The sequence below is a fragment of the Salvelinus alpinus genome, chromosome 19, assembly GCF_045679555.1.
Source record: "Salvelinus alpinus chromosome 19, SLU_Salpinus.1, whole genome shotgun sequence".
In the NCBI taxonomy this organism is placed as follows: domain Eukaryota; kingdom Metazoa; phylum Chordata; class Actinopteri; order Salmoniformes; family Salmonidae; genus Salvelinus; species Salvelinus alpinus.
Genome location: NC_092104.1, coordinates 42,662,841 through 42,688,875, shown reverse-complemented (window position 1 = coordinate 42,688,875; position 26,035 = coordinate 42,662,841). Strand labels below are relative to the sequence as shown.

The 26,035-nt window shown below is 43.6% G+C and overlaps 1 protein-coding gene across 4 annotated transcripts in view; it reads left to right on the top strand.

The window, feature by feature from the left end:
• Positions 1–26,035, top strand: part of trpm3 (transient receptor potential cation channel, subfamily M, member 3) — a 245,231-nt gene that overhangs the window by 200,835 nt on the left and 18,361 nt on the right. For 2 of the 4 annotated variants that reach the window (XM_071353637.1, XM_071353636.1), the window contains exons 18-24: positions 2,455–2,595; positions 4,106–4,234; positions 4,616–4,867; positions 6,781–6,955; positions 7,485–7,577; positions 15,541–15,691; positions 16,848–17,041. In XM_071353637.1, coding sequence (XP_071209738.1) covers positions 2,455–2,595; positions 4,106–4,234; positions 4,616–4,867; positions 6,781–6,955; positions 7,485–7,577; positions 15,541–15,691; positions 16,848–17,041 — 1,135 coding nt within the window. The remainder of the gene's footprint in view (positions 1–2,454; positions 2,596–4,105; positions 4,235–4,615; positions 4,868–6,780; positions 6,956–7,484; positions 7,578–15,540; positions 15,692–16,847; positions 17,042–26,035) is intronic. The other 2 variants (XM_071353639.1, XM_071353638.1) reach the window with 1 other exon arrangement.

Sequence of the window (26,035 nt, the reverse complement as noted above, 5' to 3'; positions counted from 1 at the left end):
AAACACACTCCATTATTATTGTCCCTACACACTCATCCAAGCCTAGTCCCTACCCTATTATGGCCAACCGGAGGGGCAGTAAGAACAGCTCTGCCCCGCCCCCAAACCTACCTGTCGTCCCGCTTCTCATTTCCTGTGGTCTCGGCCGAAGACGTGGTTGTGGAGTTGTAACGTCTCAGTCTGTTTTGCCGCCCTCGGCTCGTTGTGTATGTCTCTCTCTCTCTCTCTCTCTCTGTGTCCCTCTCCCTTTCCACCTCTCTTGCTTTCCCTCCCTCTCGGTCTCTCTTTCCCTTCCCCCCTTCTCTCTCTCCCTCTCTCTTCCTCTTCCTTTCACTCTCTTTGTCTTTTTTCCCCTCTCTCTACCTCTCTCTCTCTATCCCATATCTCTCTCCCTCTCTCCCATTCCTAGCCAAGGTCTTACTAGAGGTACAGTACCATATGCGACTGCTGCCCCTCATTTTCACCAGTGGTGCTGGCAACAGCGCATCAACTCGCATGCTGCTAAGAGAGAGTGTCGCTCATCTGATTTGCGGCAGCAGCTTAAGCTGCTCAGGTTACTAACTGTGCCTGCCTGCCTGGTCTACGCTGATGCACAGTCTGTGGGTGCGTCTGAAACGGCACCCTATACCCTGTGTAGTGCACCACTTTTGACCAGGGCCTGGTTTCGTAAAAGCATCTTAAGGCTAAGTTCATTGCTCGAACCTTCGTAGGAGCATCGTTAAATCTCAGAGCTGTTTCCCAAAACCATCGTTGTTAACGTTGCACTTGAAAACGTTGGTAATGTAACGCCTGCCTCAGACCACTCGTAGAACAGCTAAGTGCGTCGTTAGATGCCTTTTTGCCCTCCTGCGTTTTTATACACTCTGCTAAACACAGAATCACATGGTTTATCCGCCTCTCTGTGACTGTAATAACTTCTGAACAAAGTTGACTACAGATAAGAAGATGCTTCAAATTAAAACTGAGATAGGTGCATTCAAATATAAATAGCCTAGGCTATAGGCATATTTCAATCATATTGAAATACTGTTAATCGTTTGAGTTCCATTTTGCTACTTGTATGATAAAGTCTGTAATTGGTCCTAATATATGTTATGATGTGTAGCCTAACGTGCCCAATGACGTGCCAAATCTTGATTTAGTGAATTATTACAGAGTAAGCAATAAGCCGCCTAATATTTGCAGCCGTAGGTAATAATATCTTGCTAGGAGCTGATACGTCATCAGTATTGTGCAATAATTCTAATGTTAAGGTACGATTTGAATGGAGAAAGTTGATCCCAGAGCAGTGTAGCCTTTCTTCTCAGGCCTATCAGTTTTGACACATGCCTCAATGAAGCACTTACCAAACGTTCGCTCTGCGTGGCGTTTTGGGCCGTTGTTGGAAAGATGCATTGTTAAAACACTCGCAAGGCTAAGTTCCATCGCTATCGGGAAACCGTGCCCAGGGCCCAAAGTAATACACTATATAGGGGATAGTGTTCCACTTCAGACACAGCCTGACTGTTTGAACACCCTCGCTTAATACAATTGGTGACTCGGTCCATCTAAATAGACATTGCGGTACATATTGTCATCTGCATTTAGTCAGCCAGCCGGCGCAAAAACTCATTGGGGACAGGAGTTTATGAGAATGCTGATGAGAGAGTTCTTAGACACCCCCCAAAAAAAACTCTGTCAAAGGATTACATCTGTCATGAGCTCTGTCGCTTGCCATTGTGAGCTGCTGGTTTCTGAATGTTCAAATGCAGCCCAGAACCGAACTATGACTCAGACAGGTTCATACAAATACATGCTATGCTACATACATCGGTATTTTATTGCAAGTCATCCTCAGATGCCTCCAAAAACACACTGTAATCCCTGACACTCCCAATCCAGATGCAGTTTAAATATGCATGTTGGCATGGCATTGTGATTTTCACATGCATCTGGCTCTTTCATCACGGGGTGTATCTCCCTTTTCCCCAAACATGCAATACAATACAATAATATACAATTTGCTGACTCCTCAGCGGTGTGTTGTAGTATGGGCATCCATGATCATAACCTCTGGGATTTGACACTCCCTCTCATGGATGACAAACTGTGTTAGAGTCCTAGAAATGGACGTCAGACATCTTTTTTCCTCCTTGCTGTCCTCTCTCTTCTTTGCGCTCTCTCTCTCTCTCTCTCTCACTCTCTTTTTCTCTCTCTCTACTGTTCGTCACTGTCGTCTGAGACTCGATCCGTAAGTGTTTGTCTCCGTCATATGTGTCATCATCCTCACCAGCACTCAATGTCCCTAACATGCAACATTCGGAATGAGTTTGCCTGTGCTTGCTTATGCTCATGCAACTAAAGTGTACTGTAGGAACAGCTCTAATGCTCTTTAATTATTTTCTTCTCTCTCTCATGTATCTTTGTATCTCTCTCCATCTCTTTCTTTCTGTCTCTCTGGGTGGGATGCCCCAGGCCATGCTGGGTAAGGTAAGCACGGAGGCGTCTCGTAAGAAGGGTGTGGGGGAGGTCCAGAATAGACACCGGCTCATCCCCATGGGCCGGAAGATCTACGAGTTCTACAACGCCCCCATCGTCAAGTTCTGGTTTCACACAGTGAGTCTGCTGTCAGGGCGTGTTGCTACCTAGAACCATAGGGTTTTCTGAATTAAAAAGATTTCACGTAGAACCCTACCCCTTCACAATTAACCCTTTTGAGAACCCAGTGGATAGATGCAGTGTGTGACCCAGGGCTTGCTTCTGTGTCTGCGTGCATTGTCTGCGTGCATCGTATCTACAAGCTGGACATTTTCATTTGGCAATGTCGATGTCTTCATCTTTCATGCTGCCTCTTTCAATCTGCCGATCCAACGAAAACATCACAGTCACTCCCTAGCAGGGAGGGTTATCTCGTATTCATGGAGGTAAAAAATGAACACTTCATGGAAAGCCGTTCTCTCCCTCTCTATCGCCGTGTCAGAAAAACCCATGTAAAATGTATGGATTCATTTTAGCGACAGATGCTCGGTCTTGTCACGCTGTATTGTACTTTTTAGCTCCCTGCAGTGGGATCCAGTTCAGTCAGCAACATACAACCCTGCATCCTACTTCTGGCTTGCCTCTGAAACTACACAGGGACACGCTACACAGGGACATTGCCCTGTGTAGGGTGCTGTGTTTCGGATGGATTGTTAAACGGGTGTCCTGACTCTCTGTGGTCACTAAAGATCCCATGGCACTTATGGTAAGAGTAGGGGTGTTAACTGTGGTGTCCTGGCTAGATTCCCAAACTGGCCCTCATACCATCATGGCCACCTAATCATCCCCAGTTTCCTATTGGCTCATTCATCGACCCTCCTCTCCCCTGTAACTATCCCCCTGGTTGTTGCTGTAAATATGAATGTGTTCTCAGTCAACTTACCTGCTAAAACAAATTCTCTAGTAAGTTTTCGAGACTGGAAAGGGTCGACTAACTAGCCTAGTTCATAAAGCAGGCTCCATGAGGTCACTACATTACATGTCTCACCTCTGGATTGTCTTGAGACTCTAAAGGTTATGCCATTATGTACAGTTATGGGTACAAAAAAATCTTCTGCCTATACCGCAGTGCAACCTAACTTTTCTTGCTAGAACAATTTGATTGCCTTCTAAGACTACTCAAAGGGGCAATCAGCAGCTGCTACATTCATTTTTAGAGTTGATCAATGAATGACACTGTATAAACCCATTGATTCTCAAAGAATATCATTCATGAACGCCCCGCCTCGTGTGTATAGTTCAACTGTCATACCATATCAGAACCAAAAATATAACCTTGTTTTACTCCAATGTTTGTAAACATTGTAAATGTAAATGCTTCAAAACATGCTTACCTATAATTTTGATATCTTGCATGGTCAGTCCTTGATTCCATGTCTATGAATGTGAGAGTGGTTACATTTCTCCAGTTCCATCGCTCAGCTTTTTTACCAAAAGTGGTGGGGAATCCGCGTTGTTATTATTTCAACTGCAGATTGCCCCATTAAGACCAACTTACAACAACTTATGTCGTCTGTAAGACACTCTGGATGCAGTGAAGACCCCCCACATGCTCTGGGAGGCCCTGACACTGTGCGTTTGTCCCCAGATGGCCTATGTGGCGTATCTGATGCTGTTTAACTATATTGTGCTGGTGAAGATGGACCTGTGGCCCTCACCGCAGGAGTGGATTGTCATCGCTTACATCTTCACCAATGGCATCGAGAAGATGAGAGAGGTAGGGCAGGGCACACACATGCAGAGAGATGACTGAACTCATGGAGTGCTCAATACAGTCAAACATACGCATATTTGATTTCATAACACAGATAAATGCTAGAGGGGGGGTTGCCCATTTTGAAGTGTGTCAATCTAGTCAATTTACCACAGATTTTCCAATGTTCAAAATAAAATAAATGAGCAAAAAACGATGTATATAAGCGTTCATTACTGTGTCCAAACCTTTATCCATTTATGTAGAACAGTCTTCAGGACGTGACCTTTAATAAATGGGCTCACACTGCCCTCTCATGGCGAGCACACTAAAATGCGTCTCTCTCTTTCCCTGTCTCTCCTGCTCTCTCTCCCTCCGTTCCTCCCTCCTTGTCTACCTCCCCAGATTCTGATGTCGGAGCCAGGGAAGCTGTTGCAGAAGGTGAAGGTGTGGCTCCAGGAGTACTGGAACATCACGGATCTCATGGCCATCCTCATTTTCTCCGTGGGCATGGTTCTCCGTCTCCAGGAGCCGCCATTCATGAGCTACGGACGGGTCATCTACTGCGTAAACATTATCTATTGGTACATCCGGCTGCTCGACATCTTTGGCGTCAACAAGTACCTGGGCCCATATGTCATGATGATCGGCAAGATGGTGAGAGGGTGGGATGTGTCACTGGCTGTGTCCCGATTCTCTGCACTTGCACACTCCGTGTCATGGATTTAACAATGGTTGAAAGTCCCTACAGTCATTGCTTACACCAATCCAATCCAATCTACACGCAATACCCAATAATGACAAAGCAAAAACTGTTTTTTAGAAATTTGTGCTAATTTATTACAAATAAAAACCTGAAATATGACATTTACATAAGTATTCAGATCCTTTACTCGGTGCTTTGTTGAAGCACCTTTGGCAGCGATTGCAGCCTTGAGTCTTCATAGGTATGACAATAAAAGTTTGGCACACCTGTATTTGGAGAGTTTCTCCCATTCTCCTCTGAAGATCCTCTCAAGTGCTGTCAGGTTGGATGGGGAGCGTTGCTGCACAGCTATTGAGATGTTCAATCGGGTTCAAGTCCGGGCTCTGGCTGGGCCAGTGTCCCGAAGCCACTCCTGTATTGTCTTGGCTGTGTGCTTAGTGTCGTTGTTCTGTTGGAAGGTGAACCTTCACCCCAATCTGAGGTCCTGAGCACTCTGGAGCAGGTTTTCATCAAGGATCTCTCTGTACTTTGCTCCATTCATCTTTGCCTTGATCCTGACTAGTCTCCCAGTCTCTGCTGCTGAAAAACATCCCCACAGCATGATGCTGCCACCACCATGCTTCACCTTAGGGATGGTGCCAGGTTTCCTCCAGATGTGACACTTGGCATTCAGGCCAGATAATCTTGTTTCTCATGATCTGAGAGTCTTCCAAGCGGGCTGTCATGTGCCTTTTACTGAGGAGTGGCTTCCTTCTGGCCACTCTACCATAAAGGCCTGATTGGTGGAGTGCTGCAGAGATGGTTGTCCTTCTGGAAGGTTCTCCCATCTCCACAGAGGAACTCTAGAGCTCTGTCAGAGTGACCATTGGGTACTTTGTCACCTCCCTGACCAAGGCCATTCTCCCCTGATTGCTCAGTTTGGCCAGGCGGCCAGCTCTAGGAAGAATCTTGGTGGTTCCAAACTTCTTCCATTTAAGAATGATGGAGGCCACTGTGTTCTTGGGGACCTTCAATCCCCAGATCTGTGCCTCAACACAATCCTGTCTCGGAGCTCAGGACAATTCCTAAGGACAATTCCTTCAACCTCATAGCTTGGTTTTTGCTCTGACATGCGCTGTCAACTGTGGGATCTTTCCAAATCATGTCCAATCATCTGAATTTACCACAGGTGGACTCCAATCAAGTTGTAGAAACATCTCAACGATGATCAATGAAAACAGGATGCACCTGAGCTCAATTTTGACTCTCATACTAAAGGGTCTGAATACTTATGTAAATAAGGTTTTCTGTTTTTTATTTTTTATATATTTGCAAACATTTCTAAAAAATGTTTCTTTTTTTGCTTTGTCGTTATGGGGTTTTGTGTGTAGATTGCTTTTAGAATAAGGCTGTAACGTAACAAAATGTGGAAAAAGTCAATGGGTCTGAATACTTTCCGAAGGAACTGTATAGTGTAGCTATAAAGATGAATGAGTTATATCAAGTTCCTTTTATAGGGAGTCGAAGTCCTTAGTATGTGTTCGGCACATTGTGTCCCGACAAAAGCCCTTAGCCTCAACTCTATTCTGTCTTTGCTCATGAATGATCAGAGAGTGTGTTATAACAGTGTCAAGAAGACCAGGAGAGGGGAGGAATCAAAGGACAGAGATGCCTGTTAGCTTCCCATGTCTGAGAGAGCTGTTTGAGATTACAACATAACACACACATCACTTTGATATAGTAACAGAAAACCAGCACAGAAGTGGCTAAAAGTTGTTTTTCCTATTTAAGGAGTAATCAGTCAGCTAACATTCTCCCTGTCTCCCTCTTCTCACCCTCTTTTTTCTCCTCCCTCCCTCCCACTCCTTCTTTGTCTCCCTCTCAGATGATTGACATGATGTACTTTGTGATCATCATGCTGGTGGTGTTGATGAGTTTTGGGGTGGCTCGGCAGGCCATCCTGAACCCCAATGAGGACCCGTCCTGGATGCTGGCTCGGAACATCTTCTTCATGCCCTACTGGATGATCTACGGAGAGGTGTTCGCCGACCAGATCGACCGTAAGCCCACATTGGGGGGGGGGGGGGGTGGAGAGTTGAGCACGGAGTGTAAGGCTTACTGCCTCAGGGTACCCACACACACCCACACACACCCACACTAATCAGACTAGCTGAAGTCATCCACGTGCTGAAATGCCACACACTTGGAACCTCTCATGTCGGTCCCCAGTTTCAGGGGGAACTTTATTAGCTCAAAAAAAGATACTGGTGGCCTGGTTGGTTCTTATTCACACTGGTCATGCGAATGCAATATTGCCATAAAAAATACCCATATTCGATTTTCTGACAAAACCTGAGGACAGCTCACTAAAACCTCACCTTATCTCATTGATAAGGTCAGGTGATGTGTAACAGCAGGTAACATTGCTTAGTAATTTAGTCATTGACTGAAATAAGATATATGATTGCTCTCTGAATACACCATCAGTTTTGTGAGGGAGTGTGTGCGTGCATGTGTGAGAGTGTATAGAATGGAAGGACTAGCCCAAAGCGAAGAGATCTGAAATAATGCTGTCGTTCTTTGTTTCAGATGTGCATAGTAGGAAGCTAAAGCACAGGCTGAATTCAAAACTCTGGATGGTCGAAAATCAATTTCGAGCTCATGGAACCTGGCGTAATAATGGTCCATACCAACATTGCTGTGTTCAATCAGAATGCCAGTAAATCGATAATTAGACCCCTCCCCGTCCCCTCCCCTCCCTACACCATTCCAGCCTCACTGCCATGCCATCACTGAACCCTCGTCTAGGGGCTGCTATTTAGTCAGATATGCGCATAGAGATGGATAGAGGGTGCACTTGCCACAAAGTCTGTTTTATCATGGGCAGCACCATTGAAGGTTTTCGCCATTTTAATGTCGTGAACTGGGTGGGACTTCTTACGGGTTGAGGAGGGAACCCAGAATTCCATCTAGGTCAGTAGAAGGGATGAGCCAATGTATTACAGCACCAGTCAAAAGTTGTGACACACCTACTCATTACAGGGTTTTCTTTATTTTTAATATTTTCTACATTGTAGAATAATTGTGAACACATCAAATCTATGAAATAACACATATGGAATCATGTAGTAACCAAAAAGTGTTAAACAAATCAAAATATATATTTTATATTTGAGATTCTTCAAAGTAGTCACCCTTTGCTTTGATGACAGCTTTGCACACTCATGGCATTCTCTCAACCAGCTTCATGAGGTAGTCACCTGGAATGCATTTCAGTTAACAGGTGTGCCTTATTAAAAGTAAATTTGTGGAATTTCTTTCCTTCTTTATTCATTTGAGCCAATCAGTTGTGTTGTGACAAGGTAGGGGTGTTATACAGAAGATAGCCCTATTTGTTAAAATACCAAGAACAGCTCAAATAAGTAAAGAGATACGACAGTCCATCATTACTTTAAGACATGAACGTGAGTCAATCCGGAAAATTACAAGAACTTTGAAAGTTTCTTGAAGTGCAGTCACAAAATCCATCAAGCGCTATGATGAAACTGGCTCCCGTGAGGACCGCCACAGGAAAGGAAGACCCAGAGATACCTCTGCTGCAGAGGACAAGTTCATTAGAGTTACCAGCCTCAGAAACTGCAGCCCAAATAAATGCTTCACAGAGTTCAAGTAACAGACACATCTCAACATAAACTGTTCAGAGGAGACTGCGTGAATTAGGTCTTCATGGTCGAATTGCTGCAAAGAAACCACTATTAAAGGACACCAACAAGAGGAAGAAACTTGATTGGGCCAAGAAACACAAGCAATGGATAGATTTTTGGTTCCAACCGCCGTGTCTTTGTGAGACGCAGATTAGGTGAACGGATGATCTCCGCATGTGTAGTTCCCACCGTGAAGCATGGAAGAGGAGGTGTGATGGTGCTTTGTTGATGACACTGTCTGTGATTTATTTATACAAACAGTGTAGCTATTCTCTCCGCAAGGCAATCAAACAGGCTAAGTCCCAGTACAGAGACAAAATCGAGTCGCAATTCAACAGCTCAGACACAAGAGGTATGTGGCAGGGTCTACAGTCAATCACGGATTACAAAAAGAAAACCAGCCCCGTCGCGGACCAGGATGTCTTGCTCCCAGACAGGCTAAACAACTTTTTTGCCCGCTTTGAGGACAATACAGTGCCACTGACACGGCCCCCTACCAAAACCTGCGGGCTCTCCTTCACTGCAGCCGAGGTGAGTAAAACATTTAAACGTGTTAACCCTCGCAAGGCTGCAGGCCCAGACGGCATTCCCAGCCGCGTCCTCAGAGCATGCGCAGACCAGCTGGCTGGTGTGTTTACGGACATATTCAATCAATCCTTATCCCAGTCTGCTGTTCCCACATGCTTCAAGAGGGCCACCATTGTTCCCGTTCCCAAGAAAGCTAAGGTAACTGAGCTAAACGACTACCGCCCCGTAGCACTCACTTCCGTCATCATGAAGTGCTTTGAGAGACTAGTCAAGGACCATATCACCTCCACCCTACCGGACACCCTAGACCCACTCCAATTTGCTTACCGACCCAATAGGTCCACAGACGACGCAATCGCAACCACACTGCACACTGCCCTAACCCATCTGGACAAGAGGAATACCCATGTGAGAATGCTGTTCATCGATTACAGCTCAGCATTTAACACCATAGTACCCTCCAAACTCGTCATCAAGCTCGAGACCCTGGGTCTCGACCCCGCCCTGTGCAACTGGGTCCTGGACTTCCTGACGGGCCGCCCCCAGGTGGTGAGGGTAGGTAACAACATCTCCACCCCGCTGATCCTCAACACTGGGGCCCCACAAGGGTGCGTTCTGAGCCCTCTCCTGTACTCCCTGTTCACCCACGACTGCGTGGCCATGCACGCCTCCAACTCAATCATCAAGTTTGCGGATGACACTACAGTGGTAGGCTTGATTACCAACAACGACGAGACGGCCTACAGGGAGGAGGTGAGGGCCCTCGGAGTGTGGTGTCAGGAAAATAACCTCACACTCAACGTCAACAAAACAAAGGAGATGATTGTGGACTTCAGGAAACAGCAGAGGGAGCACCCCCCTATCCACATCGACGGGTCAGTAGTGGAGAAGGTGGAAAGTCTTAAGTTCCTCGGTGTACACATCACGGACAAACTGAATTGGTCCACCCACACAGACAGCGTTGTGAAGAAGGCGCAGCAGCGCCTCTTCAACCTCAGGAGGCTGAAGAAATTCGGCTTGTCACCAAAAGCACTCACAAACTTCTACAGATGCACAATCGAGAGCATCCTGTCGGGCTGTATCACCGCCTGGTACGGCAACTGCTCCGCCCACAACCGTAAGGCTCTCCAGAGGGTAGTGAGGTCTGCAGAACGCATCACCGGGGGCAAACTACCTGCCCTCCAGGACACCTACACCACCCGATGTCACAGGAAGGCCATAAAGATCATCAAGGACAACAACCACCCAAGCCACTGCCTGTTCACCCCGCTATCATCCAGAAGGCGAGGTCAGTACAGGTGCATCAAAGCAGGGACCGAGAGACTGAAAAACAGCTTCTATCTCAAGGCCATCAGACTGTTAAACAGCCACCACTAACATTTAGCGGCCGCTGCCAACATACTGACTCAACTCCAGCCACTTTAAAAATGGGAATTGATGGAAATTATGTAAAAATGTACCACTAGCCACTTTAAACAATGCCACTTAATATAATGTTTACATACCCTACATTACCCATCTCATATGTATATACTGTACTCTATATCATCTACTGCATCTTGCCATCTTTATGTAATACATGTACCACTAGCCACTTTAAACTATGCCACTTTATGTCTACATACCCTACAGTACTCATCTCATATGTATATACCGTACTCTATACCATCTACTGCATCTGCCATGCCGTTCTGTACCACCACTCATTCATATATCTTTATGTACATATTCTTTATCCCTTTACACTTGTGTGTGTGTGTAAGGTAGTAGTTGTGGAATTGTTAGGTTAGATTACTTGTTGGTTATTACTGCATTGTCGGAACTAGAAGCACAAGCATTTCACTACACTCGCATTAACATCTGCTAACCATGTGTATGTGACTAATAAAATTTGATTTGATTTGATTTGATTTGATTTGGAATTCAAGACTTAACTAGCATGGTTACCACAGCATTCTGGAGTGATACGCCATCCCATCTGGTTTGCGCTTAGTGGGACTATCATTTGTTTTCAACAGGACAATGACCCAACACACCTCCAGGCTGTGTAAGGGCTATTTGACCAAGGAGAGTGATGGTGTGTTGCATCAGATGACCTGGCCTCCACAATCACCTGACCTCAACCCAATTGAGATGGTTTAGGATTAGTTGGACCACAGAGTGAAGGAAAAGCTGCCAACAAGTGCTCCTTTAAGACTGTTGGAAAAGCATTCCAGGTGAAGGTGGTTGAGAGAATGCCAAGAGTGTGCAAGTCTGTAATCAAGGCAAGGGTGGCTACTTTGAAGAATCTAAAATATATTTTGATTTGTTTAACACTGTCACTTGTGTAGAGAGGAATAGGCAGGAGGCAGTCGCAGGTTTAGAACTACATAATTTATTTAAGCACCATAGATCAAAGCAGGACGAAGCCCAAACGCTGTTGTGCTCAAAATATATCTTCAGAAACAAAATGGCACAGGGTGAACCCCAAGTGCAAAATATAAAGTACTCAGGAAATAGTAGGAGAGATTCCTCTCAGGAAAACAATTAACATTTACAATGACCGACAAAGACAAACGTCAGAGGGAGATTGGAGATTGGAACCAGGTGTGTGTAATGATGACGAGACAAGTCCGGGGTTGATGAGTGAAGGGTGTTTGCCAGCAGAAGGTTTGGCAGCAGCTAGAAGGCCGGCGATGCTGAACGCCTGAGCTGGACAGGAGGGGGAGCCAAAGCGAAGGCTGGTGTGACAAACACTTTTTTGGTTACTACATGATTCCAAATGTGTTATTTCATAGTTTTTATGTCTTCACTATTATTCTACAATGTAGAAAATAGTAAAAACAAAGAAAAACCCTTGATTGAGTAGGTGTGTCCAAACTTTTGACTAGTACTGTATACTCCTGAAAAAACATTCCGGCACTTCAGGTGGCAGTAAATCACCAACCTTCACGTTGTGCCTTTTCAGATTATACACACTCCTGCACAGTAGGTGGAAGTATGCACCTTTTCAGTTTCTTTATGGATTGCCAATAAACTCATAGAATAAGAAGAGATGGAGATAGCCCTCAGTGGCGCTGCCAGTTAATGGGCTCCGCCCATACTGTCACAGAAGCGATCAGATGCAAAGATAGGTGTGTCCTCTTTTCCAACTCTATGGATAAGCATGCAGCACGACACGCTGACAGGTCAATAACTGTGTTTCATGGCAGTAGCATTCTTATTTGGTTTCATTTGGTTGATTTATTTCTTTATTTTGATGACACTAAATCTCAAAGGAGACTATCATTGCTCCTTTGACATTTTCATTATTTTGTTTTATTTTGGAAAAGTAAGCTTGCCAGGTTAACTCAGTCCCTCACTCAAGTCATTATCGCAATCCCTCAACGTCAGCTCTGCTATCACTAGAACAACAGGACTGCAACATCTGCAAAATGTATTCTAGACACCCACACTCACAATAATGCCCTCTCATCCATACAGGTCAACATGATACAAAAATACTCATACAATAAATACAACCACACACACACACACACACATCTCATTCAAAAGCGCAGTTACATATACAGTACACACCTACAAAATGTCAAAAGCACTCCTAAACACATACAGATGTAGGATCTTAATTTGCTCACTCTTTTGTTGCTGCACAGCAGGAAACGCAAACTTGTAGTGTATTCGATATTTAAAAAGTATTCTAAAGATTTTAATTTCCACTTAAAAATGTCAGACCTGATTTGCCATAACAAAAAATGTATCAAACTCCAGAAACAAATGTCTATTATAATTCACACAATCATTTACATTTCCTTTTGCTGCAGTAGTACTCCCCGGCTGTATCAAACTGGTTCAAATGAAGATCCTACATCTGTATGTACACACTAATATTATTCTGTATTCACACACACACACACACACACACACACATCATACCCTTTCATCTACGGCAATCTGTTTTTTCACGTGGTTCAGTTGTCAGAGTTGTTAACCCAATTTCTTTGAGTGTAAAATTGCGAGATAAAGAGAAAATTACTTCAGTTCTCTACCTTTGGGCTGCCTTGTGTGATCAATTGAAATCCAGAGATAAGTATGAATATAATGATTATATATTGATACATAGGCAAACAAACAAATGAGCATCCAAAGTGAAAGTGCTGAGTGTCCCCATTATAAGCCACAGCAACTGAACCATCACTGATGGAAAAAACATATGATGTATCTTAAATACATTTCAATTACTCTGTAGTATAATCATTATTCAGCTAGGCTATGGCACACATACAGTGGGGAGAACAAGTATTTGATACACTGCCGCTTTTGCAGGTTTTCCTACTTACAAAGCATGTAGAGGTCTGTAATTTTTATCATAGGTACACTTCAACTCTGAGAGACGGAATCTAAAACAAAAATTCAGAAAATCACATTGTATGATTTTTAAGTAATTAATTAGCATTTTATTGCATGACATAAGTATTTGATCACCTACCAACCAGTAAGAATTCCGGCTCTCACAGACCTGTTAGTTTTTCTTTAAGAAGCCCTCCTGTTCTCCACTCATTACCTGTATTAACTGCACCTGTTTGAACTCGTTACCTGTATAAAAGACACCTGTCCACACACTCAATCAAACAGACTCCAACCTCTCCACAATGGCCAAGATCAGAGAGCTGTGTAAGGACATCAGGGATAAAATTGTAGACCTGCACAAGGCTGGGATGGGCTACAGGACAATAGGCAAGCAGCTTAGTGAGAAGGCAACAACTGTTGGCGCAATTATTAGAAAATGGAAGAAGTTCAAGATGACGGTCAATCACCCTCGGTCTGGGGCTCCATGCAAGATCTCACCTCGTGGGGCATCAATGATCATGAGGAAGGTGAGGGATCAGCCCAGAACTACACGGCAGGACCTGGTCAATGACCTGAAGAGAGCTGGGACCACAGTCTCAAAGAAAACCATTAGTGACACACTACGCCGTCATGGATTAAAATCCTGCAACGCACGCAAGGTCCCCCTGCTCAAGCCAGCGTATGTCCAGGCCCGTCTGAAGTTTGCCAATGACCATCTGGATGATCCAGAGGAGGAATGGGAGAAGGTCATGTGGTCTGATGAGACAAAAATAGAGCTTTTTGGTCTAAACGCTACTCGCCGTGTTTGGAGGAAGAAGAAGGATGAGTACAACCCCAAGAACAGCATCCCAACCGTGAAGCATGGAGGTGGAAACATCATTCTTTGGGGATGCTTTTCTGCAAATGGGACAGGACGACTGCACCGTATTGAGGGGAGGATGGATGGGGCCATGTATAGCGAGATCTTGGCCAACAACCTCCTTCCCTCAGTAAGAGCATTGAAGATGGGTTGTGGCTGGGTCTTCCAGCATGACAACGACCCGAAACACACAGCCAGGGCAACTAAGGAGTGGCTCCGTAAGAAGCATCTCAAGGTCCTGGAGTGGCCTAGCCAGTCTCCAGACCTGAACCCAATAGAAAATCTTTGGAGGGAGCTGAAAGTCCGTATTGCCCAGCGACAGCCCCGAAACCTGAAGGATCTGGAGAAGGTCTGTATGGAGGAGTGGGCCAAAATCCCTGCTGGAGTGTGTGCAAACCTGGTCAAGAACTACAGGAAACGTATGATCTCTGTAATTGCAAACAAAGGTTTCTGTACCAAATATTAAGTTCTGCTTTTCTGATGTATCAAATACTTATGTCATGCAATAAAATGCTAATTAATTACTTAAAAATCATACAATGTGATTTTCTGGATTTTTGTTTTAGATTCCGTCTCTCACAGTTGAAGTGTACCTATGATAAAAAATTACAGACCTCTACATGCTTTGTAAGTAGGAAAACCTGCAAAATCGGCAGTGTATCAAATACTTGTTCTCCCCACTGTATGTGACAATATATTTTAAACATCAATGCCATGTTTAAATATATTGGGAATGCAAGTTATTGACATGAATATATTTGCTTCTATATTTTGAGATACACATTTCAGCACATAAGACCTTTCCATTCTAGAGCTCACTCCTTCCTATCCCCTTCAAAAAAATATGCATATATACAGTATATTATGCCTCTTGTTTGTTTGCAAAACTTGAAGTACTTGTTGGCCTGTTTATTTGTTGGTTTGTTTATTTTAGATGTTAACCTAATGATTGTTTGTTCTGTATGATTGCCTGGGTTTGCTTGTATGTTTGTATTGTATGGTGACATACTCTTTTCAGTTGATTTTGTGTTCATCTTTTATGTTAGCTTGCTTGTCTTGGTCTGTGTGTTTATTCGTTTTGACGCACAATTGGCACATATGTTTGCCTTCATTTATAATGTTCTGTCATAGAAACTCTCTACAGGCTACCCATTTATTTTGTCATAGTTTGTCTTGTGACACCTTGAGTAACATCCTGAACCTGTGGTTGTGTCATTGTGCTTAGCTCCGTGTGGCCAGAATATCACCGCGGACGACGGGCATGTTGTGACTCTGCCGCCATGTAAGACGGGAGCCTGGATCGTTCCTGCCATCATGGCCTGCTACTTGCTGGTGGCCAACATCCTGCTGGTCAACCTGCTCATAGCTGTCTTCAAGTATGTGCTCTCTTTCTGTAAACATACTACACTCTCCTTATTCCCACTCGGTTATACATACATGGGCCTTGTCCAGAAACGACCCCTAGCTCCTACACCCCAATCCCCAAGACACTTGTGGAGATCTGAGAGGATTTGACAGGTTTAATTACATTGGTAATATATTTGCCTCTGCTAGTGGTGGGGCTATTGCTTACACCTGCCAAATCCTTTCAGCTTGCCAAAATTCCTTGGAGGTAGGAGATCTCTAGGTGTTTTTTCTGGACAAAGACAAAAATGTGCATGGGATAGGTTTATTTTACTCTCCCTCACCCACATAATTTTTCGGGGACCTTGCACAACATACTCATATATCACCAGAGTTAGTTAGCTACGTAGCTCATTTCCATCTGTGATCCTTGTTAGTTTTATACAGCTTAACAAGTGAGCGGTTAGGGCTTTGATTAGTTATAAACAGTGCATAACCTGTGCTGTCTTTTGAGTGGAGATGGTAGGCTTTCAAATATATAATATGACAGCTGTGTGTACCAACTGCAGTTGCTTAAGTGCTGTTAAATTGCAGCCACTCGAGGCCCATGGCAGAGCATACTGTAGCATATACACACACTAAGATGTTTCATCTCTTATTGAGAGCCATTATAGTGCTCATTTACTGTTATTGTGCCTTATTGCCATCTGTGTGAAATACTGTAGTAAGAACGATCCCCTCCCCATGTCTTTACTAATTACTAAGAAATGCAAATGGAGGAAACGTTCCAATGCAAATAGCGGTGGAGTGTAAGGAACATACTGTTTCTACATCTCTGTTTTACTGGCATTTTTGTTCAAATGTAAATGTAGGAAGATTTTTGTGATCTTAATAGTAGTAGTAGTTGTTGTAGTAGAAGTAGCAGCCAAAGTTGTAGTAGTGGCTGTAGTGGTACAAGTTATGGTGACTGTAGGTAGGTAGGTGGATGGAAGGATGAATGAAAGTTATATGGGTTAGATGAAATGGAGGATGGTTGAAAGAGGGGTTGAGTGTTTCAAAACATGGCCTTTAATCCATCTTCATAGAAATGCATGCATAAAACATGTCGCAACAATGTTTGGTAAATAAACCCAGCTATTGCATTCTTGGTTGGTTTGACATTTTGGTTGTTACTGTCTGTTGTCAAAGCAACACCTTCTTTGAGGTGAAGTCCATCTCCAACCAGGTGTGGAAGTTCCAGAGATACCAGCTCATCATGACCTTCTACGAGCGGCCCATCCTCCCCCCTCCCCTCATCATCTTCAGTCACATGACCATGGTCCTCAAGCACCTGTGCTGTCGCTGGCGGAAGCACGACGATGACGAGAGAGACTATGGCCTTAGTGAGTACATGGGCTGGGCCCGATACAAATCCTTTAGAAATGTTACATTTACATTTGAGTCATGTAGCAGACACTCGCACCCAGAGCAACGTACAGTTAGTGCATTCATCTTAAAATAGCTCTGGTGGGGCAACCACATATCTCAGGTTTTGGAAGATGGGCAGGGACTCTGCTGTCCTAGCTTTATGTGGAAGCTGGTTCCACTATTGGGGTGCCAGGACAGAGAAGAGCTTTGACTGGGCTGAGCGGGAGGGGTGGGAGTGGGAGGGCCAAGAGACCAGAGGTGGCAGAACGGAGTGCTCGGGTTGGGGTGTAAATTTTGAGCATAGCCTGAAGGTAGGGAGGGGCGGAGGAGCGGGGTGATATGGGAGAGCTTGGAAAAGTTGAACACCAGGCAGGCTGCAGTGTTCTGGATAAGTGGCAGGGCTTTGATGGCACAAGTGGGGAACCCAATCAACAGCAAGTTGCCTGGATTAGAACATTCACCACTTCCTGTGTGAGGCACCTGGCACCTGTGGTCCCGTGTGGCTCAGTTGGTAGAGCATGGCGCTTGCAACGCCAGGGTTGTGGGTTCATTCCCCACGGGGGGACCAGGATGAATATGTATGAACTTTCCAATTTGTAAGTCGCTCTGGATAAGAGCGTCTGCTAAATGACTTAAATGTAAATGTAAATGAGGTAGACTCATACTCTACGGATTTTGTAGAGCATGAACCTGCATGAACGAGTCACTGCTTTGATGTTAGCATAGAATGACAGGGTGTTGTCCAGGGTCATGCCAAGGTTTGTTTCACTCTGGGAGGGGGACACTGCAGAATTGCCAACCATGATGGGGATGTCTTGGAGCAGTCAGGCAGAAGAGCTCCATCTTGTTGAGGTTGAGCTTGAGGTAGTGGGCCGACATCAAAGCTGAGATATTTGCCAGGCACTCGGAGATGCATGTCGCCACCTGGGTGTCGCATAGCAATGATAGGAGAGACCATGTGAGTTATGTGACGGAGCCAAGTGACTTGGTGTATAAAAAAGAGGGCCTAGAACTGAACCCTGGGGACACCAGTAGTGAGAGTACGTGGTGCAGATACAGTTCTTCTACACGTCACCTGGTAGGAGCGGCCTGCCAGGTAGGATGCAATTCAAGAGTGTGCAGAGCCAGAGACACCCTGCCCTGAGCGGGTGGAGAGGAGGATCTGATGGTTCACGGTGTCAGGATGAGAACAGAGAAGAGACAGTCAGCTTTGGCAGTGCGGAGAGCCTCCGTTACACAGAGGAGAGCGGTCTCGGTTGAGTGACCCATCTTCTGGCCTGACTGGTTAGGGAGAGATAGAGAGAGAGTTGGTCACACACAGCACACTTAAGTGTTTTGCAAAGAAAAGAAAGAAGGATTCCGGTCTGTAGTTTTTGACGTCAATGGGGTCGAGGGGATTGACTCTAGCCATTTTGAAGTCAGAGGGGATGCAGCCAGTGGTCAGTGATGAGTTGATGAAGGAAGTGAGGAATGGGAGAAGGTTTCCAGAGATAGTCTGGCGAAGGGAGGATTGGATGGTGTCAAGTGGGCAGGCAGGTTGTCGGCAGCTGGGCCTCACTAGTTACAGATTTCATCTGGAGAGCGAGGGGTGAAAAAGGTCAAGGCGTAGGGTAATTCTGAGTGGGACCAGTGGACTCAATAGACTGAGTGAATGAGGAGCGAATGCTGTAAACCTTCTTTTCAAAGTGGTTGGCAAAGTCATCTGCAGGAGGGGAAGGGGGGAGGATTAAACAGGGAGGAAAAGGTGGAAAAGAGTTTCCTAGGGTTAGAGGCAGAAGCTTACAGTGATAGAAAGTGGCTTTAGCAGTTGAAACAGAGAAAGAGAAGCTAGAGCGGAGGGAGTGAAAGGATGATAGGTCTTCCCGGAAGTTTAGTTTTCCTACATTTTCGCTCAGCTGCCCACAAACATGCAATTAGTCACTCAGCCATGGAGCAGCGGTGGAGGGCCCGAGCCGAACGTGAGGAAAGGGGACAGTGCTAGTCATAGAATGCAAAAAGGGAGGGGAGTAGGGTTGAAGAGGCAGAATCAGGAGACAGGATGGAGAAGGATTTAGCAGAAAGGAGAGATGATTGGATAGTAGAGGAGAGAGTAATGGGAGAGAGAGAGCGAAGATGGCGACGGCGCATGACCATCTGGGTAGGGGATGATTGGGAAGGGGTGGAGGAGAAGGAGACCGAAAAGGTAACAAAGTAGTGATCAGAGACCTGGAGGGAGTTGGCAGGGAGATTTGTAGGCGAACAGCCTTTAGTATAAATGAGGTCAAGCGTATTTTCTGCTTTGTGAGTGGGAGCGGATTGGGAAAGGGTGAGGTGAAAAGAGGCAAGGGGGGGAAAGGTGGAAAGAAAGTAATCAAAGGCAGACGTCGGGAGATTGAAGTCACCGAGTACAATGAGCGGTGAGCCATCATCAGGAAATTAGCGTATCTAGGTGTCAAGCACATTGAGGAACTTTAAGGGCACCTGGTGGGCAATACACTAAAACCTTAATAATGTAATTTTGCTTTACAGCAGAGAGGAGGTAATATATTTTAGAGTAAGGAATATAGTATTGTAAAATGTATTACAGCATCTCTACTGTAAAGCAAAATTACAGTATTAAGCTGGCAACTCTTGTGCCAGTATAATGCTGTACATTTACAGTGAAATTCTCCCTGAAATCTAAATGTAAGAAAAACAATACCTAGTGAGATATACATGGCGGCGGCTCAACCAAGCTAGTTGTTTTCACCACTTTTTTATGTCATTCTCGCTGCCACCAAAAGGTGTTGATAGCGGGCAGAATGCGGTCAGACCATTAAATAATTGGCATATACATTACTCTTACAGAATTTCCACGTGGGCCTATTTAATGACGGGCCTCCCAAGTGGTGCAGTGGTCTAAGCTGTGCCACTAGAGATCCTGGTTCGAGTCCAGGCTCTGTCGTAGCCGGCCCCGAACAGGAGACCCGCGGCGCACAATTGGCCCAGCGTCGTCCAGGTTAGGGGAGGGTTTTGCTGGCAGGGATGTTCTTGTCCCATCGTGCACTAGCGACTCCTGCGGTGGGCTGGGCGCAATGCACGCTGACACAGTCGCCAGGTGTTTCCTCCGACACATTGGTGAGGCAAGGTTCCGGGTTAAGGCGGCATTGTGCTGGGTTGTGTTTCGGAGGACACACAGCTCTCGAGCTTCGGTTCTCCTGAGTTTGCACGGGAGTTGCAGCGATGGGAAAAGACTAACTACCAATTGGATACCACGAAATTGGGGAGAAAAGGGGGTAAAAAAACAGCAACTTGTTTTTAACTAGAACAGAAGAATTTATAACTGACTTTTTCCAACATAATATAGTTACAGCAGATCCCCTTTGTGTGGGGTACTTTTAAATGTGCCTTTAGATGCAATGCAATTCAATACATAAAGCAAAAGCGATATAGGTCAAAATATTCACAAATAGAAGGACCAACAGTACAGATAGATAGCAATACAAACTGTACCATAGAGGCACAGAATAAGTTATAGGAAAAATTAAAGGAATTGGTGGAATATATTCAAGAAAGATCTAGTGTAATATGTTATAAAAATAAAGCAAACTGGATGTAATATGGAGAAAACTGCATCATTCTTTTTAATCTTAAACATAGAAATGCTACAAAGAATAATGTACTGAAACTTGTTACAAATGACAGTCACCCATGATTCACCAAACGATCTTTTGAAAGAGGAAGCAAAGTACTTCAAGCATATGTTTTAATTTCAGTCTCCTCCATTTCCACTAACTGAAGTTAATTGTAAGGATTTTTTTTCTATTGATAATGTAAAATGAACAGCTGTACATAAAGACTCATGTGAAAGCCAAATTACAGAAGAGGAAGTTCTTCCTTCTTCCTTTAATCCTTTAAGTCTGGGAAAACACTAGGGCTGGATGGCATACCAGTTGAGATACACTACCGTTCAAAAGTTTGGGGTCACTTAGAAATGTCCTTGTTTTTTGTCCATTAAAATAACATCACATTGATCAGAAATACAGTGTAGAAATTGTTAATGTTGTAAATGACTATTGTAGCTGGAAACGGCAGGTGTTTTATGGAATATCTACATAGGCGTACTGAGGCTCATTATCAGCAACCATCACTCCTGTGTTCCAATGGCACGTTGTGTTAGCTAATCCAAGTTTATCATTGTAAAAGGCTAATTGATCATTAGAAAACCCTTTTGCGATTATGTTAGCACAGCTGAAAACTGTTGTTCTGATTAAAGAAGCAATAAATCTGGCCTTCTTTAGACTAGTTGAGTATCTGGAACATCATCATTTGTGGGTTCGATTACAGGCTCAAAATGGCCAGAAACAAAGCACTTTCTTCTGAAACTCGTTAGTCTATTCTTGTTCTGAGAAATGAAGGCTATTCCATGTCAGAAATTGCCAAGAAACTGAAGATCTCGTACAATGCTGTGTACTACTCCTTTCACAGAAAAGTACAAACAGGCTCTAACCAGAATAGAAAGAGGAGTGGGAGGTCCCTGTGCAGAACTGAGCAAAAAGACAAGTACATTAGAGTGTTTAGTTTGAGAAACGGACGCCTCACAAGTCCCCTTCATGGTCTCCACTCTAGCACAGTGCAGCTAGTATGAGTGTTGAGGACATATGGTTCTACTAGAGATAGCTTGAAGCTGACAATTGATTTGTATTGGTGATAAAAACCTAAAAGCTAGCATTATATGGACAAGATGTGGTGTGTGTGACTCAAGATAGAGAGCCTGGAAGAGTTATCAAGAACAATACCTCATTGTCTCATCTTCCTGGCATCTGGGAAACTAAGTAAAATACCATCCTGTGTAGATAACCAAGGTGGTTTATGGGAAGGTTAGAAGTGACTAAATAGCAATCTTGGTATCAGCTGAATAAAAACTGTGTATCGTCTGTAAAGGCTAGACTCTCAGCCTAACAGTCAATCAAGACTGGTGGGCTGACGGTCTCATTATTGCAATAATTAATTGATAATAAATAAAGATGATTGTTTGAAGAAATGACCAAATCTCTATCAGTACTGAATTTTCAGTGACAAACGCCATGCCATACCCTCTGGAGGGAGCTTAATTGGAGCCAAATTTCTCCTACAACAGGACAATGACCAAAGCACAGCTTGTCGTGGAAAATTGCAAGATTATGTTATATTGCTTGTATTGCATTATAATGGTTGTTTTATTCGACAGAATAGAGTATTCTGTTAAAATAACTTCTCACGAGTCACCATCCCGGATCCGGGAGCATCCTCATCAGTAAAAAAGCTGACTAGCATAGCCTAGCATAGCGCCACAAGTAAATACTAGCATATAAATATCATGAAATCACAAGTCCAAGACACCAAATGAAAGATACACATCTTGTGAATCCAGCCATCATTTCCGATTTTTAAAATGTTTCACAGCGAAAACACAATATGTATTTCTATTAGCTAACCACAATAGCAAAAGACTCAACCGCATATTTTCAAAAAATTTTTACCGCATAGGTAGCTATCACAAAACCGACCAAATAGAGATAGAATTAATCACTAACCAAGAAACAACTTCATCAGATGACAGTCTTATAACATGTTATACAATAAATCTATGTTTTGTTCGAAAAATGTGCATATTTCAGGTATAAATCATAGTTTTACATTGCAGCTACAATCACAAATATCACCAAAGCAGCTAGAATAACTACAGAGAGCAACGTGAAATACCTAAATACTCATCATAAAACATTTATGAAAAATACATGGTGTACAGCAAATGAAAGACAAACATCTTGTGAATCCAGACAATATTTCAGATTCTTTAAGTGTTTTACAGCGAAAACACAATATAGCATTATATTAGCTTACTACAATAGCCAACAACACAACCGCATTCATTCACCGCAAAGGTAGCGATCGCAAAAAAACAGCAAAAGATATAAAATTATTCACTAACCTTGACAAACTTCATCAGATGACAGTCCTATAACATCATGTTACACAATACATATATGTTTTGTTCGAAAATGTGCATATTTAGCGGTACAAATCATGGTTTTACAATGTGAATATGTAGTCAAAATGCACAAAATTGTCCGGAGAAATCTTGGACAGTCACCTAATCTAATCAAATAACTCATCATAAACTTTACTAAAAAATACATGTTGTACAGCAAATGAAAGATACACTAGTTCTTAATGCAACCGCTGTGTTAGATTTTTTAAAATAACTTTAGTACGACATACAGCTTACGTTATAGCGAGACAGCGCCCAAAATAAGGGCGGAAAATATGACTAAACATTTTCAACAGAAATACGAAATAACATCATAAATGGTTCCTACTTTTGATGAGCTTCCATCAGAATGTTGTACAAGGAGTCCTTTGTCCAGAATAATCGTTGTTTGGTTGTAGAATGTCCTCTTCTCCTGTCGAATTAGCAACCAAAGCTAGCCATGTGGCGCAAACATGCCCAACTTCACGTAACGCAAAGAAAAGAAAATTCAGAAAATCGCAATAAACGTTCAATAAACTGATATAACTCGGTTTAAAATAACTACTTTATGATGTTTTTATCACATATATCAAATAAAATCAGAGCCGGAGATATCTAACGTCTATACCGAAAGCTTTCAGAACGCAATCTGGGGTTCCTTCTCGCGCCTTCCAAGACAATGAAAATTCCAGACACGTCATTCCAAAAGCTCTTGTTCGGCCTCAGATCAAGCTAGACACCCCATTCCACCTCTCACTGCCTGTTGACATCTAGTGGAAGGCGTATGCAGTGCATGTAGATCCATAGATTTCAGGCAAATTAATAGGAAGGCCCTGGAATAGAGCCTCGATTTCAGATTTTTCACTTCCTGACAGGAAGTTTGCTGCAAAATGAGTTCTGTTTTACTCACCGATATAATTCAAACGGTTTTAGAAACTAGAGAGTGTTTTCTATCCAATAGTGATAATAATATGTATATTGTACAAGCAAGAATTGAGTACGAGGCAGTTTAATTTGGGCACGATTTTTTACAAAGTGAAAATAGCGCCCCCCTATTGACAAAAGTTAAACTATTGTGTGTGTGTGTTCTGCTGAGGATGGGTCTCTATGAGATAACCCTGACAGAGGAGATTTACGATGTCTTTGGGTGATAAAACCTAAAGAGTATTCCAGAGAACATGAGCTAATGTTTCTTTTCTATACCGTACCAGGGAGAGATGGTTCCTGTTTGGAGTAGGAGGGCCAGACACTGGTCTTTACAATGAAAACTGTTGACACAGCAGTAACTGTCTGCTATGTTTTATAGATATCTGTCATACAACAAATTACAGATATATTGTGAACTCTTCCTAAGATCTGTGGTTCGTCATGTAAATTGAGAGGGGTGTATCTTGGTTATAAAAGATCTTTGTACTTTTCTGTTGGTACTTTTCAATGGTTCATTAGAGATAGCGCATCATTGAAAGTCAAAAAGGCTATTGCAAAGCTCTTATTATTAAAGATGTAGTTTAAGTATAACTCTGACTGGTGTGTGAAGTTTGTAACTCTCCTCATTTGGTAATGCAGAAATATGCCACCACAAGCTCCAAACTATGGAAGAACTATTTAGGGATGAAGCAGTCAGCTGGTTTTCTGTCTATAATGGAGTGGCCAGCACAGTCACCGGATCTCAAAACTATTGAGCTGTTGTGGGAGCAGCTTGACCGTATGGTACATAAGAAGTGCCCATCAAGCCAATCCAAATTGTGGGAGGTGCTTCGGAAGCATGGAGTGAAATCTCTTCAGATTACCTCAACAAATTGACAACTAGAATGCCAAAGGTCTACAAGGCTGTAATTGCTGCAAATGGTGGACGAAGCAAAGTTTGAAGGACACAAATATTATTTCAATTAAAAATCATTATTTATAACCTTGTCAATGTCTTGACTATATTTCCTATTCATTTTGCAACTAATTTCATGTATGTTTTCAAGGAAAACAAAGACATTTCTAAGTGACCCCAAACTTTTGAACGGTAGTGTATCTCAGTCCATATCCAGCCATAGGAAATGTCCATGTGTGATATTCGGAGTATCCCAATATCATCAAGGTCTAAAAGACACATCTGGATTCAGAATTTGACATGATATGGTGAAAATCCACAAAACTCAAAATATGCGTTGGAAATGTTCTGTATCCTCTAGAATATCAAAAACATGTCATGTAAAGATATCCACTGATATGGACCCTTTTAGCCCAGTGACAGAGCTGGGCTTCCCACGCCTCCTTGGTGAGGTCCAGGATCCCTCTGCACAGCCTCCCATATAACAGTTAGACGAGGAGAAGCCCATTGACAACTGGGGCACCTCACTAAGAGCAAACAACAAGTGAGGTAATAACATGTCCCCATTCCTCCCGTCCTGTTCCACAACCTTCTTTAGCGTCAACTTTACTGTTTTATTTAAGCATTCACATAAACCATCTGTCTGAGGATGATTTCACCTGGAACAAGGCACACAAGTCTTTCATTATGCGGGACATAAATGGGGTCCACTGGAGGGCAGGCCGACTCGGGAAAACATCTGCAACAACTCTTTAGCAATCCCTTTAGTGGACATATTAAGCTGGGGTATGGTTTCTGGGGTAGCGTGTGGCGTAATCGATTACCACCAGTATATATATGTGCCTCCATGCTGATTTGGGAATAGGACCCACCAGATCCATGGCTATCCGCTCATAGGGACATTTCAATGACGGGGAGGGGGATGAGCGGGTTTCTGTAATGGACTTTGGGGGCATTCTTTAAGCACTGGTCACATGTAAAGCAGGGCCAGTAGAATCTACTCATGATGCGCTCTTTAGTTTTGTCTACTGCCAAGTAGCCTCCCAACACATGCGAAAGAGCCAGGTACAGTACTGTGTCCCTATATGCTTTAGACACCATTAAAATCTCTAGCACTTCGCCCCTTATCTTTACCACTCAGTACAGTAAGCCCTTTTTTTGCAGTAATAAGGGGGA